The 16,102-nt window shown below is 38.8% G+C and overlaps 1 protein-coding gene across 2 annotated transcripts in view; it reads right to left on the reverse strand.

Moving 5' to 3' along the window:
• Positions 1-16,102, reverse strand: part of LOC124282742 (diacylglycerol kinase zeta-like) — a 388,746-nt gene that overhangs the window by 276,939 nt on the left and 95,705 nt on the right. For both annotated transcript variants that reach the window (XM_046718812.1, XM_046718803.1), the window contains exon 2: positions 2,959-3,140. In XM_046718812.1, the coding sequence (XP_046574768.1) occupies positions 2,959-3,074 (116 nt within the window). In that variant the 5' untranslated portion in view covers positions 3,075-3,140. The remainder of the gene's footprint in view (positions 1-2,958; positions 3,141-16,102) is intronic.

The raw sequence follows: 16,102 nt of genomic DNA on the forward strand, positions 1-16,102 counted from the left end.
CAGTGGGAGATCAGCCAATGAATGATGAGACACAGTGGGAGAGCAACCAATCACTGATGAGACAGTGGGAGAGCAGCCAATGAGTGATGAGACAGTGGGAGAGAACAACCAATGAGTGTTGAGACACAGGGGGAGAGCAACCAATGAGTGATGAGACAGTAAATTCAATTTCAATATTTCACCCAGTAACGTTCTAACCAGTATATGTGTCTGTGAGTATTAGGTGTGTGTATCTGGGATTGAACTACTTACTTTCTCAGTGTGTATCTGGGCAGACAATCTACCCATGAAACAACTGAGATCTAGGAAATACAACAATGTATAACACTTATCTGGGATTGAACTACTTACTTTCTAGTGTGCGGGCAGACAATCTACCCATGAAACAACTGAGATCTAGGAAATACAACAATGTATAACACTTATCTGGGATTGAACTACTTACTTTCTAGTGTGCGGGCAGACAATCTACCCATGAAACAACTGAGATCTAGGAAATACAACAATGTATAACACTTATCTGGGATTGAACTACTTACTTTCTAGTGTACAACAATGTATAACACTTATCTGGGGCAGACAATCTACCCATGAAACAACTGAGATCTAGGAAATACAACAATGTATAACACTTATCTGGGATTGAACTACTTACTTTCTAGTGTGTGTGGGCAGACAATCTACCCATGAAACAACTGAGATCTAGGAAATACAACAATGTATAACACTTATCTGGGATTGAACTACTTACTTTCTAGTGTGCGGGCAGACAATCTACCCATGAAACAACTGAGATCTAGGAAATACAACAATGTATAACACTTATCTGGGATTGAACTACTTACTTTCTAGTGTGCGGGCAGACAATCTACCCATGAAACAACTGAGATCTAGGAAATACAACAATGTATAACACTTATCTGGGATTGAACTACTTACTTTCTAGTGTGTGGGCAGACAATCTACCCATGGGCAGAACTGAATCTACCAACATGAAACAATCTGAGAACTCTAGGAAATACAACAACAATCTACCCATGAAACAACTTATCTGGGATTGAACTACTTACTTTCTAGTGTGCGGGCAGACAATCTACCCATGAAACAACTGAGATCTAGGAAATACAACAATGTATAACACTTATCTGGGATTGAACTACTTACTTTCTAGTGTGCGGGCAGACAATCTACCCATGAAACAACTGAGATCTAACTACAACAATGTATCACTAGGAAATACAACAGTGTATAGACAATCTACCCATGAAACAACTGAGATCTAGGAAATACAACAATGTCTTATCTGGGATTGAACTACTTACTTTCTAGTGTGCCATGGCAGACAATCTACCCATGAAACAACTGAGATCTAGGAAATACAACAATGTATAACACTTATCTGGGATTGAACTACTTACTTTCTAGTTTCTAGTGTGAGGGCAGACAATCTACCCATGAAACAACTGAGATCTAGGAAATACAACAATGTATAACACTTATCTGGGATTGAACTACTTACTTTCTAGTGTGTGGGCAGACAATCTACCCATGAAACAACTGAGATCTAGGAAATACAACAATGTATAACACTTATCTGGGATTGAACTACTTACTTTCTAGTGTGCGGGCAGACAATCTACCCATGAAACAACTGAGATCTAGGAAATACAACAATGTATAACACTTATCTGGGATTGAACTACTTACTTTCTAGTGTGCTTGGGCACCCATACCCATGAAACAACTGAGATCTAGGAAATACAACAACAGACAATCTGATATGAAACACTTATCTGGGATTGAACAACTTATGAGACAATCTACCCATGAAACAACTGAGATCTAGGAAATACAACAATGTATAACACTTACTGGGATTGAACTGTTACTTTCTAGTGTGCGGGCAGACAATCTACCCATGAAACAACTGAGATCTAGGAAATACAACAATGTATAACACTTATCTGGGATTGAACTATTACTACCCATGAAACACAATCTACCCATGAAACAACAGGAAATACAACAACAATGTATAACACTTATCTGGGATTGAACTACTTACTTTCTAGTGTGCGGGCAGACAATCTACCCATGAAACAACTGAGATCTAGGAAATACAACAATGTATAACACTTATCTGGGATTGAACTACTTACTTTCTAGTGTGCGGGCAGACAATCTACCCATGAAACAACTGAGATCTAGGAAATACAACAATGTATAACACTTATCTGGGATTGAACTACTTACTTTCTAGTGTGAGGGCAGACAATCTACATGACAATCTACCCATGAAACAACTGAGATCTAGGAAATACAAAACAATGTATAACACTTATTATCTGGGATTGAACTACTTACTTTCTAGTGTGTGGGCAGACAATCTACCCATGAAACAACTGAGATCTAGGAAATACAACAATGTATAACACTTATCTGGGATTGAACTACTTACTTTCTAGTGTGCGGGCAGACAATCTACCCATGAAACAACTGAGATCTAGGAAATACAACAATGTATAACACTTATCTGGGATTGAACTACTTACTTTCTAGTGTGTGGGCAGACAATCTACCCATGAAACAACTGAGATCTAGGAAATACAACAATGTATAACACTTATCTGGGATTGAACTACTTACTTTCTAGTGTGCTACCCATGGGAGATCAGACAAATCTATCCCATGAAACTACTGACATCTAGGAAAAACAACTGAGATCTAGGAAATACAACAATGTATAACACTTATCTGGGATTGAACTACTTACTTTCTAGTCTACCCATGAAACAACTGAGATCTAGGAAATACAACATTGTATAACACTTATCTGGGATTGAACTACTTACTTTCTAGTGTGCGGGCAGACAATCTACCCATGAAACAACTGAGATCTAGGAAATACAACAATGTATAACACTTATCAACTGACAGGGAAACATCCTGAAAGTGTACCTGTAAGATGTCTGTTTGCGGATGGTGAAGTGCGCAAACCGGTCACCAAGTCCACCATCCGGCCCCTCTGACGAGTCGCCTCGATTCCCCTCTTCCAAACACCAGCCCTCAGCCATCACTCGGAGTTTGGGGCGGGTCTTCGCCACTCTGTACGACACCCCACATTAATACCTCTTCACGTGCTGAAAACACAGGTGGGAAATCCAAAGTTAGTCCCAGTGATCATTCACCAGAGCCCATGTCAATATTTCCTTAAGCCTGTATTTTGGTCATTTTTTGACACCACCCTATCTGGCTGAAATGACAGCGGGAGAGCCACTGACAGCGACCAGGCTGGGAATCTGCTCGATAATTGGCATGTTGGAGAGCGACAGGAGAGGCATGTCCACCATCCGTGCTGTCGCAAGCTCAACAATCCATTTCAACCAGACATGACAGGAAGGGATTTCTTTTTAAACAAAATACACAAAAATTGAAGTAAAGCAGAGCTAAATGGATTACAGAAACATTAACACCTCATTCGTCATTGCCTTAGTAAACTTCGTGCCTGTGGTAAACAAGGAAAAAACTACATCCAATCTGGAACTTCCCAATAGGACTGCATATGAAATGATGATTAATGGATAACAAACAAGGTGCACAACTGCATGTTTCATACAGATAGTGACAGCATTTCTTGTGTTTTCTCCTGCTGGAGTCAAAGAAGTAACGCCAGGCCTCACTAAGACGCCTGACAAACGTGGCAAGCTCATTTCTTCGAACTATTGATATTTCCAAGTTTGCGTAACTTTATCTATGAGGAACAGTAGCCTCCACAATCTTGGGCATCAACCCTGTGTTCCCCTTCAGCCCGTACACATTGACAGACACACACATCTAATGTCAGCATGCACCCCATCTTCCAGCTCACAATCCCAGCTAATATATCGACACACACATCTAATGTCAGCATGCACCCCATCTTCTAGCTCACAATCCCAGCAAATATATCGACACACACATCTTTTATCAGCATGCACCCCATCTTCCAGCTCACAATCCCAGCTAATATATCGACACACACATCTTTTATCAGCATGCACCCCATCTTCCAGCTCACAATCCCAGCTAATATATCGACACACACATCTAATGTTTTATCAGCATGCACCCCATCTTCCAGCTCACAATCCCAGCTAAATATATCGACACCCCATCACATCTTTTAATCAGCATGCACCCCATCTTCCAGCTCACAATCCCAGCTAATATATATCACACATCTCTTTTTATCAGCATGCACCCCATCTTCCAGCTCACAATCCCAGCTAATATATCGACACACACATCTTTTATCAGCATGCACCCCATCTTCCAGCTCACAATCCCAGCTAATATATCGACACACACATCTTTTATCAGCATGCACCCCATCTTCCAGCTCACAATCCCAGCTAATATATCGACACACACATCTTTTATCAGCATGCACCTTCCAGCATCTTCAGCAATATATCAACACACATCTTTTTATCAGCATGCACCCCATCTTCCAGCTCACAATCCCAGCTAATATATCGACACACACATCTTTTATCAGCATGCACCCCATCTTCCAGCTCACAATCCCAGTTGATATGTTGGCACCGACACATCAGCACACAACCCAGATATTGGCACCCAGTCCATATTTCGGCAAAAATCACACATACTGAACTCAGTCCATATCTTGGCATCCACTGCATATATCAGGCCTACTTCAGATATTGGTGCCCAGCTCATATTAAGGCACATAATCTGTATATACTCATCCACTCTACACATTGGCACCCACCCTAATGATTAGCATCTATCTCTATATCATCCATCTCCTTGATTGTCATCTACACTCCCCATCAAATGTTTAGACTCACTAGTGTAAATGTAGCCACTTACTTAAGTCAAGTCTTCTAAACTTGATTTTGCAAACTTTTCCATACTGTTTAAAGGTACTGTTTACACATGAACTGATGTATTGTAAAACAAATTGGTAACGTTGAAAAGATTATTGTCATGGGTTAAAACAATTATGAAACTGAGTGAAAATTGGCAAAGTTTTAACAAAATTTTACACCACAACACCGCTGTTCACATGCACGATATTTGCACATGTTTTTGGCAATTTAATGCATGATCCTCGTGCAAGTCATCTGCATAAAGTTTGCAGTTTGTTCCCCAAAGTTAGTGGAGAAATTCATCTTCGATGTAACAACACATATATGCATAACATATAGTGAGTCTAAACTTTTGATGGGTAGTAGTATTTCTAAGATACTTCGGTGAAAGATCAAAGGCGCCAACAGTACTTTATCAGACGATAATGTGCACTTTCTGCATTACGTCACAATGTAATGCCATTCTAGTCTGCCCCCTCGTTAGCGAACAATTATGCATTACGTCACAATGTAAGCGACGTCACAATGCATGTCCATTGCCATCGCCTCGTTCAGCCTCCTACAGTAAACTACTCCGTTGCATCCCGTTTCTTGGTTTGCAGTTGCTTCACGCAGCTAATATCACTGGTGGAAACATTACGTTTATGTTTTCCAATGTTTTAAATGTCTCAATTCGTCTCACAAGTTTTCAGCGACACGGTAACGTTTTTAATGCAATCGTGGAATGTCGCTTGACTACTCAGCTTCATCTGAATGTACTGATCTAAACTTACTTTGGCAGTAGAAATGCGACGTTCATATTGCCCCATATGGTTTACGTTAATCACAGATGTAAATAAAATAATTTAGAGAAGATATTTAATCCGAATGTAAACCGTCGTCAAATTGTTTATCGTTTGTATTTTCTGGTAATGTTCATCTTAACGTAGGGGGGCAGACACATAAATAGAACAGCTCGCCAGTTAGCCCTCTGCGAGGATTCTTAATTTAGGTCACCGACACCATCGTTTGTTTTCTGCCTTAGATTAATCGTAATTACCCCTAGAAAGTATTAAATTTGGCATCGTCCACGTGCGTCCTCGTGCTTTAACTATAATAGTTCAGGGCGAAAGTGTGCTTTATTACACTATACATGGTGGTAGAGCGAACTGTATTTCTTAAATATATTGGCATCTACTCCAAGTATTGGCATCCATCTCAATATCTAGCATCTATCCAAATGATTGTCATCCATCTCAACATTCAGTATCTGTCCCTTGATTGGCATCCATACACCTGCATCCACCCAAACGATTGGCATCCATCTCAATATTCAGTATCTGTCCTTTGATTGGCATCCATACATCTGCATCCACCCAAACGATTGGCATCCATCTCAATATTCAGTATCTGTCCTTTGATTGGCATCCATACATCTGCATCCACCCAAACGATTGGCATCCATCTCAATATTCAGTATCTGTCCTTTGATTGGCATTCATACATCTGCATCCACCCAAACGATTGGCATCCATCTCAATATTCAGTATCTGTCCCTTTGATTGGCATCCATACATCTGCATCCACCCAAACAATTGGCAATTGGCATCCATCTCAATATTCAGTATCTATCCCTTGATTGGCATCCATACATCTGCATCCACCCAAACAATTGGCCATCTCAATATTCCTCAATATCTAGCATCTATCACAATATTCAGTGATTGGCATCCATACATCTGCATCCACCCAAACAATTGGCACATCTCATTGGCATCCATCTCAATATCTAGCATCTATCACACTGATTGGCATCCATACATCTGCATCCACCCAAACGATTGGCATCCATCTCAATATTCATTGGCATCTCAATATCTAGCATCTATCAAAATGATTGGCATCCATACATCTGCATCCACCCAAACGATTGGCATCCATCTCAATATTCAGTATCTGTCCTTTGATTGGCATCCATACATCTGCATCCACCCAAACAATTGGCATTCATCTCAATATCTGGCATCTATCACACTGATTGGCATCCATACATCTGCATCCACCCAAACGATTGGCATCCATCTCAATATCTAGCATCTATCACACTGATTGGCATCCATACATCTGCATCCACCCAAACAATTGGCATCCATCTCAATATTCATCATCTGCATCCACTTCCGATTGATTGGCATCCATCTCAAAATCGATTGGCATCCATCTCAATATCTAGCATCTATCACACTGATTGGCATCCATACATCTGCATCCACCCAAACAATTGGCATCCATCTCAATATTCAGTATCTGTCCTTTGATTGGCAGCCATACATCTGCATCCACCCAAACGATTGTCATTCACCACAATATCTAGCATCTATCCCTCGATTACCAGTCATTTACATACTGGCATCTACTTTATATATTTGAATTCACCTCAATATCTAGCATCTATCACTTTGATTGCCATCCATACATCTGCATCCACCCAAACAACTGGCATCATCAACGTACAGTATCGACCCTTTGATTGCGATCACATATCAGCATCTACCCTGACACTGGTATCCTCCTAAATATTCAGCACCCCCACACATGCCAGCATTCATCCAATACAATCCACTTATGTCCATGTGTCAATGAGTGAGTGAGTGAGTTTAGTTTTACTCCGCTTTTAGCAATATTTCAGCAATATCATGGCAGGAATACCAGAAATGGGCTTCACACATTGTACCCATGTGGAGAATCGAACCCAGGTCTTCTGCAAGACGGGCGAATGCTTTAACCACTAGGCTACCCCAGTGCCCCAGTGTCAATCAACATAGGTATCATTTAAAACCTCCACAGAAATTCATTTTGTAGCTTGGATAACTTCACAAATCAATTTTCCACTACAATAACCCTGACCAAGTATCCAGAAGGTCAAGGTCAAAAGTGAAACAATACACAAACACATAACACTTCAAAATCAGTGTTTTCAATGCTCATACTTCAAAATCTTTTATCCAGAAAAAACCCTCAATCTTGTTCTTGAAGAGCAAACCTGCAACAGTTTTGCAGTAAAAAGCAGTTCATTAACTGTTCCAGCTCTCGAGGCCCTGAACAGTGCAACATGCTGATCATAATAATGGTCATATTCCACTATGCCTTGTATTGAATTATGTGTATAAAAGCATGATAACACACGGCAGACTCAAATTATCTCTCAGAGACTATGGCTGTATTGATGCGCCAAGTATATAACACGCCTCAGTCTATTGTTAGCGGCGCCATTAGATAGAACGTGATACACAGTCTATATTTAGAACCTCTGCAGGGATTCTTAGGCTAAAATAAATGGCAAGATCCTTCAGCGGATGCTAAGAAATACCAAGTCTGATCATGAGTTCTCAATTTAAATAGCATTAATATCTTTGGTAGGATCGACGGATGGGTCACGTTTTTCTTCAATGAACTATTTTTGTGTCTCGGCCCTTACCTTACATCGTGCTTTCAAGGAGACAAAGAATAGTCTGAACCATCTCACCATTATCTTTACCCTTTGTTCCTCAACAAGCAAACATACAGAGAGGAGGTCTGTGGGTTTTTCTAAATGTCAGATAACTTGTTTACATCATAACGTGATCTGACCAAGTCAATATCTTCATAAGTGGTACAGCAATGAAAGAATACATCAAGTTTGCTGGATCAAGAGATCAGGAAAGAAAAAAATCATACAAATGTTGGATTTTCTGAGTGTTTTCTCTCCGACCTTCCTGATCTTTCTGTGTACTAACAGTATCACTGGGGCAGACAAAAAGTTGACATAAAGTGTATTTTATCTTGACTAAATTATATATTGAGATGTTAATAAAGAGTGAACTGTATGGATGTTAACTTCAATAAAACGAGGAACACATTTCAGAGAACATTCTTACAACTTCATCAAGACCTGGAGATCTAGGTTAGAATTGGTCTTCAGCAACCCATGCGTGCTGTAAAAGGTGATTACGTATAATCACAGGTAGTTGTGTTCAAGAACAATACCAATAAGATTTTCCAACATAGTCTATTAGATTAGTTTGCAGCAGTTTCTGAGGAAATTTGTGTCCATTTTAAGCACAATGAACAAAGCTGAAAAGCATGGAGCGAAGATCATAACTCAATGAAAAAATATTAAATAATATATAATTAATATAAATAATATATGACACTATATTCAATTTAATTTCTCTTTAATAGTTTTGAGAAAAATTGTCCTGATTTTCAAGCTGAAAAGGATGGAACAAGGGCCGTAACTCTGAGAAAAATATAAAAGATCAAACAATATGGTTACCCTTTTCACAAGCATCTGGTGCCACCACTGATTTTCAGTGATCCTTCTATATAATATTCACAGCTTTTTTTCCTTCACACCAAACAGAATTTGTTGCTCAGGATAGCTAAGACGGGTTATTCTTTTGCACTGACCTTCAAATATAATGTTTTTGAGAAAATTTGCTCCCATTGAGAAGCAGACGGACAGACAAACTATTTATCAATATCACTTACTCTTCTTCATGACAGGTTAAATAACCTGACCAATCAGAGTACTGATTGTCACAAGTGTCTTGAGTGTTTGTAGGCAAACACTGGCTCTACAAATGCTCTGGCACTAATTTCAATTGCATCAGAAAAGTTATCAGTTTGCAACAAATCTTGTCAATGGTTTCAATATGCATGAGAGGAAAATGGATGATGGATAAATCTGGAATCAAAGCCTGGAACAAGTGTAATTGATGAAGCAAATGAACAGATGAATGACTCTCCAGATCAAATCCTCCGCATGACAGCTCAGAAAGTATATTGCCTTCTGATTTATAAGCACCTGATTTGTATTTATCAGCAAATCACAGGCAGAAATTATGGGTAACTAGTTCTGTTATGCAACATTTCAAACAAGGCATGAATTACTACACTGTAGATTCACGACTCCGTATTTACTGATGAGAAGTCCTGCTTTCAAGACAGGACACTGTCAAGAGAGGACACTGTCAGGGAAGGACACTGTCAAGAGAGGACACTGTTGAGAAAGGACACTGTCAAGTGAGGACACCATCAAGAGAGGACACTGACAAGAGAGGACACCGTCAAGTGAGGACACCATCAAGAGAGGACACTGTCAAGTGAGGACACCATCAAGAGAGGACTCTGTCAAGTGAGGACACTGTCAAGAGAGGACACTGTCAAGAGGACACTGTCAAGAGAGGACACTGTCAAGAGAAGACACTGTCAAGAGAAGACACTGTCAAGAGAGGACACTGACGTACTGACAAGACTGTGCAGCCATGGAGATTTAGTCTGCTTGCAAATTTCTGTAAACTCAGATCTAAGTGCTTGCTACAGTAACACCAAATATCTGGGGACATCTCATTTCATACAGGGGCGGTGGGGTAGCCTCATGGTTTATGTGTCTGCTTGTCATGCCCATTCAATTCCCACATGGGTACAATGTGTGAAGCCCATTTCTAGTGTTCCCCACAGTGATTTTACTGGAATATTGCTAAAAGAGGTGTAAAACCATACCCAGTCAGTCACCATTAGATACATGTCAGAATGACCTTAAATCCATCTAGTCACACAGCACCACTTCTGAGATTGTGAAAGTGGAAACCTGATGCGTTTTCTAAAAGGTTAACATGGGGCATTCCCAGCAATGGACACTGTCTTTGCTTCAGTGGAATAAATGTTTGCAATGGAAAACTTTCACTTGCCTTCAAGAAATAGTGTCATACAATCTCAGGTATTTATGAGACATAACAGAATTTTCTTTTGTTCAGTTTTCAAATTATTTATCAAATACTTTGTCTAAACATATTTCTAGGCTTAGGCTGGAATGAAAGTCACCATTTTGAAACAATACCCATAAAGATTAAGAAAGCTAACGTCTGACTGACAACTACATTTCAAAGTTCTCAAAAGACGGTTCTAACTTAACCTGCAATGCAATTTCAATGGATCTTTGACGTTGCGGTAGCAAGCACTAACATCTCATTTCAAACTGATTGGTCAACTGGGCCAAATTACTAACTTTTGAAAATGACATGAGACAATCAAATGATGATTGTCTTCACTGACAGGTAGAAGTAGCATCTCAGGTCTATAACTCTGAACCAGTTCTCACTGATAGAATTTCTCTACAAACTAGAACTGCAAAATAAAACTCAGTAAGCATATTTGTTCTTTTATGCTTCACTCCTATAAACTCCAAGGACTGTTGTCAAATTTCCATCACTGAATGTTGATTGATTGCCCAAGTCAATGACTACCAATTAAGTTTGTTAAAGAGTCGCATTTTACACCACTTTGAATAAATTGTTCCAAGAGCTTGTCAAGGGACATAACTGTTGCTCCTCATCGGGATACCCCAAGATAATTATCTCCCCTTATTTATCTTTATTTTGTTTTTAAAGATGGTCTGTACTATGCCACAAAGTGGAGGATGAAATGGCTAGCACACCCAGAGGAAATGTTTACACCAATGATTATGTCAGACAGATATGAGAAGTCGCGCCAAGTGATGCAGTTCTGAAACCCACAAGCACACGTGACATGATCGAGGCAACCAGGATTCAAACTCATGGTCATTGATTTCAGAATGAGTGAGTGAGTTTATTTTACTCCACACTCAGCAATATTCCAGCTATATGAATAATCAAGTATGGACCAGACAATCCAGTGATCAACATCATGAGCATCATTCTATGCAATTGACATACAATGACATGTGTCAACCAAGTCAGCAAGCCTGACCACCCGATCTCGTTAGTCGCCTCTTACAACAAGCATAGGTTGCTGAAGATCAATTCTAACCTGGATCTTCACGGTGTTTACAGAATGAAGTCTGAACAGGGCACTTCAGACAACCGGCCACACCTGCTCATTCACATACAAATGAGTGGGAAGCACTGAGTAAGTGGTTCTCCTGAATCAATGATGTAATTACCATACTGTACTTTGGTACGAGCTCACACGGGACAGATAATCTCCGACTCGACACTGCACATTAGTGAATCTCATGGTAAAACGTATTCCATTTGCTCATGAGTGAAGGATAAAACACGTGACCCGACCCTCATGCATACCATAAAAGTTGTAGTATATGTAAAAAAGTCATTTCGTAACGGTACATGCATTATGCTGCTATGAAATACCATTCATCCTTTAACTCATAACATTACCTGAAAGATAATTATCAGACCCTCAATAATGTTCAAATTTTGTTGATATTTTAGCTTTTCGTGACCTCCATTCTTCCCAAATTGTTTTGTTAACTCCCTTTTGCACTTTGTCATTTTCTAAAAAGACCCACTTTTTTCACACCACCTACTTCTGCCCAATCAGTGACTGGTCTACATCATGGCAGCCGGTAAGCAATTGCCACAGAAGGAACCTAATGGAGCTTTGGATCATAAGGACATTACAGCTCAGGAACTACATTTATACTCTGACAGTATCATCGCAATTTCTTGTTGCAACTACATCGTAATTGTTAGTTTGTCAGTGAGTGAGTGGAATAGGCCAATGCCAAATAGTGAGTGAGTGAGAGAGTGAGTGATAATGTGAGAGTGAGTTAGTTGGGTTTTACGACGCTTTTAGCAATATTCCAGCAATATCACAGCAGGGGACACCAGTAATGGGCTTCACACATTGTACCCATGTGGGAAATCGAACCGGGGCCTTCAATGCCAAATAGAACCCGATGCTTGTCTACTAGTGGGGATTCATGGTCGGAATAGGTCACCAGTGCCCAATGATCATTTATGGATAGGCAACTTCTTTATTACAATGGATGCGACGTTTGGGAGTAGATGCTAACACCGTTATCAAGCAAGTGATCTACACAGAAACGTCATATACATTGCAATAAAGAAGTTGTTTATCCATAAAATATTGTTCCTGTTCATCAAACCAGCTTTTAAGAAAACACTGGCTAATCACTTGTTTGATAACAGTATTAGCATCCACACCAAAATGTTGCATCCATTGATTGCAATAAACAAGTTGGTTTTTTGTGTGTGTTTTTTGTGGTTTTTTTATCACAACACATTTTATTCCCAAAACAAACTTACATGCTGAGTAACGTCCCTGATTACCAATAATCAGATGAAACATCCTTGGTCCAATGGGACATATAAAAAGCCCACATAATTCAACAAAAAATGAATTATTATTTTGCTATGTCTATGATGATAAATGTCCACCTTCCAATAGCTACATGTGATACAATGGTACCAGGTTGTTGAGAAATGTAGTCTTTCTGATGATACACCTGCAGCACATGGGCGTGACTTTGTGTGTCAGCAGGGCTATGCTGTAGTATTTGTATTTTTTTTACAGTGATACAGTGTCTATTACTGAACGTACAACTTGATACAGTGTCTATTACTGAATGTACAACTTGATACAGTGTCTATTACTGAACGTACAACTTGATACAGTGTCTATTACTGAACGTACAACTTGATACAGTGTATACTACTGAACGTACAACCTGATACAGTGTCTATTACTGAACGTACAACTTGATACAGTGTCTATTACTGAACGTACAACCTGATACAGTGTCTATTACTGAACGTACAACTTGATACAGTGTCTATTACTGAATGTACAACTTGATACAGTGTATACTACTGAACGTACAACCTGATACAGTGTCTATTACTGAACGTACAACTTGATACAGTGTATACTACTGAACATAACCTGATACAGTGTCTATTACTGAACTGATACAGTGTCTATTACTGAGATACGTGTCAACTAAGCGTGATACAGTGTCTATACTACTAAACATACAACCTGATACAGTGTCATACTTGATACAGTGTCTATTACTAAGCGTGCAACTTGATACAACTTGATACAGTGTATACTACTGAACATACAACCTGATACAGTGTCTATTACTAAACGTACAAACTGATACAGTGTCTATTGACTAATACGTGTCTATTACTGAACGCATACAAACTGATACAGTGTCTATTACTGAACATACAACGTGATACAACTTGATACAGTACAGTGTCTATTACTGACGCACAACTTGATACAGTGTCTATTACTGAACATTTACCTGATACTGTGTCTATTACTGAGCGTGCAAACTTGATACAGTGTCTATTACTGAACGTACAACTTGATACAGTGTATTACTGAACGCTGAACATACAACCTATTACTGAGCGTTACAACTTGATACAGTGTCTATTACTGAGCGTTAAGCGTGATACAGTGTCTATTACTGAGCGTGCATAACCTGATACTATTACTGAACGGTACAACCTGATACAGTGTCTATTACTAAGCGTACAACTTGATACAGTGTCTATTACTGAACATACAATTACTAAGCGTACAACTTGATACAGTGTCTATTACTGATACGCTACTGAACATTGAACCTGATACAGTGTACACTTGATACAGTGTCTATTACTGAACGTACAACTTGATACAGTGTCTATTACTAAACGCACAATTTGATACAGTGTCTATTACTAAACGTAACTTGATATTGTGATACAGTGTCTATTACTAAACGTAACTTGATACAGTGTCTATTACTGAACATACAACTTGATACAGTGTCTATTACTAAACGTACAACTTGATACAGTGTCTATTACTAAACGTACAACTTGATACAGTGTCTATTACTGAACGTACAGCTTGATACAGTGTCTATTACTGAACATACAACTTGATACAGTGTCTATTACTGAACATACAACTTTTTTGTAAAAGAAACAAAAATAGAAACAAATAAATAAACAGAAGAAAAAAGAAAAGAGAAGACAAAAAGGAAGGGAAAAAAGACAGAAAGAAACAAGAAAGAAGGAGGGAAAAAACTGTTCCCAAATCAAGTATACAAAGTATCGTCAAGTCACATAAGTTCGATCGTCATGTAACTTCGATAGCCCATTTTGAATGGTAATTGTCGCAATACGTAGCGATAACTTACGATATCTGCAGCTTTGATCTTCTGGTGACACCACTTTTATTCGTTTGGACCGTAAAATGTTTCGTGTCAAGTTACCAAACGTAAGTTATAGCTCATATTCAGCAAACAACTACTTTTTAACCCTAGATCAATAATGTAACTTTATCAGCTCCAATAAAATGTAAACAGTATTTATTTCACATGTTGTAAATTGACAGCACACCTGTCTTCTGTTTGTTTACATTGCTGGTCTAATTGTGACATGTCCAGACACGTGATATCCTTGTCAAAATTTAAAACTTTGGAAACAAGTAAAGGCCATTTCTTATAGAAAACTTAATGCTTTTTGAGAATTTCCGTCAATTTGTACCTGATGATGTTCGAGCTATTGCCTCATTGATAAATACAACCTGGGCACAATGTACCCAACCTACATGTCAGCACAGAACACATTTACGATTTTGCAAGCCAGTTCGTGGTGTTTGTGGACATTCTGAGGTTTGATGCCCGTCACGATGAGCCTGAAGAATAATTTCCTGCATAATACTTCTATATAAGCTGAATATTTGTGACTTTTCATCGTTTTTAGAAGTATTGAAACATAAAATGAACGTTTCATGGACATAAATATCATAAAATTACTTGGGACTGCTCTAGCTCTGAATTTGACACAAGAGATGGTCCTTACAAGTCATCCTGTTTACGCGACAAGCCAGCCAATCATATGATCGAACTTATGTGACGTAGATTTCTGGGTCACTTGTGTTGACAGTGAGAGGGCGGCCATGCCTCGATTGGGAAAAGCAGTAAAAATACCTGGATTTTGGAAATGTTTGATATAAATAAACAAGTTTAGAGGTAAGAGATTTGAAAATAAGATTATATGAATATAACTTTTAAAATTCAGCGACAATTCTTAAGTGATCGAACTTACATGACACAAGGATACATATAGACATATGCGAGCAGGTGCATATTGCAGATATAACTGGGATCTCAAATAGCAACCGGTAAAATATAAAAAATTCACGGGTCATCAGGTTCAAATAGTGGGAACAATGGAGACCACTTTTGATAGAATTTATCAAAATCATTATTTCTTTTGGAAATAAACTTTTCAACCTTGAATGTATCTTTTAAAAACTTATAGGAACTTACATTAAAAGTCTAGAAGTTTAATGTCTCTTAAATCTTTTCTATAGTTAATAAAAGTCTTATGCAATTCAAACTCAATATCAAATCGGTTCTCCCATTTGTGACATATATATAGTTGCCTATCCATAAA

Source organism: Haliotis rubra, unplaced genomic scaffold, assembly GCF_003918875.1.
Source record: "Haliotis rubra isolate DU_JTF1 unplaced genomic scaffold, ASM391887v1 Scf109, whole genome shotgun sequence".
Classification (NCBI taxonomy): domain Eukaryota; kingdom Metazoa; phylum Mollusca; class Gastropoda; order Lepetellida; family Haliotidae; genus Haliotis; species Haliotis rubra.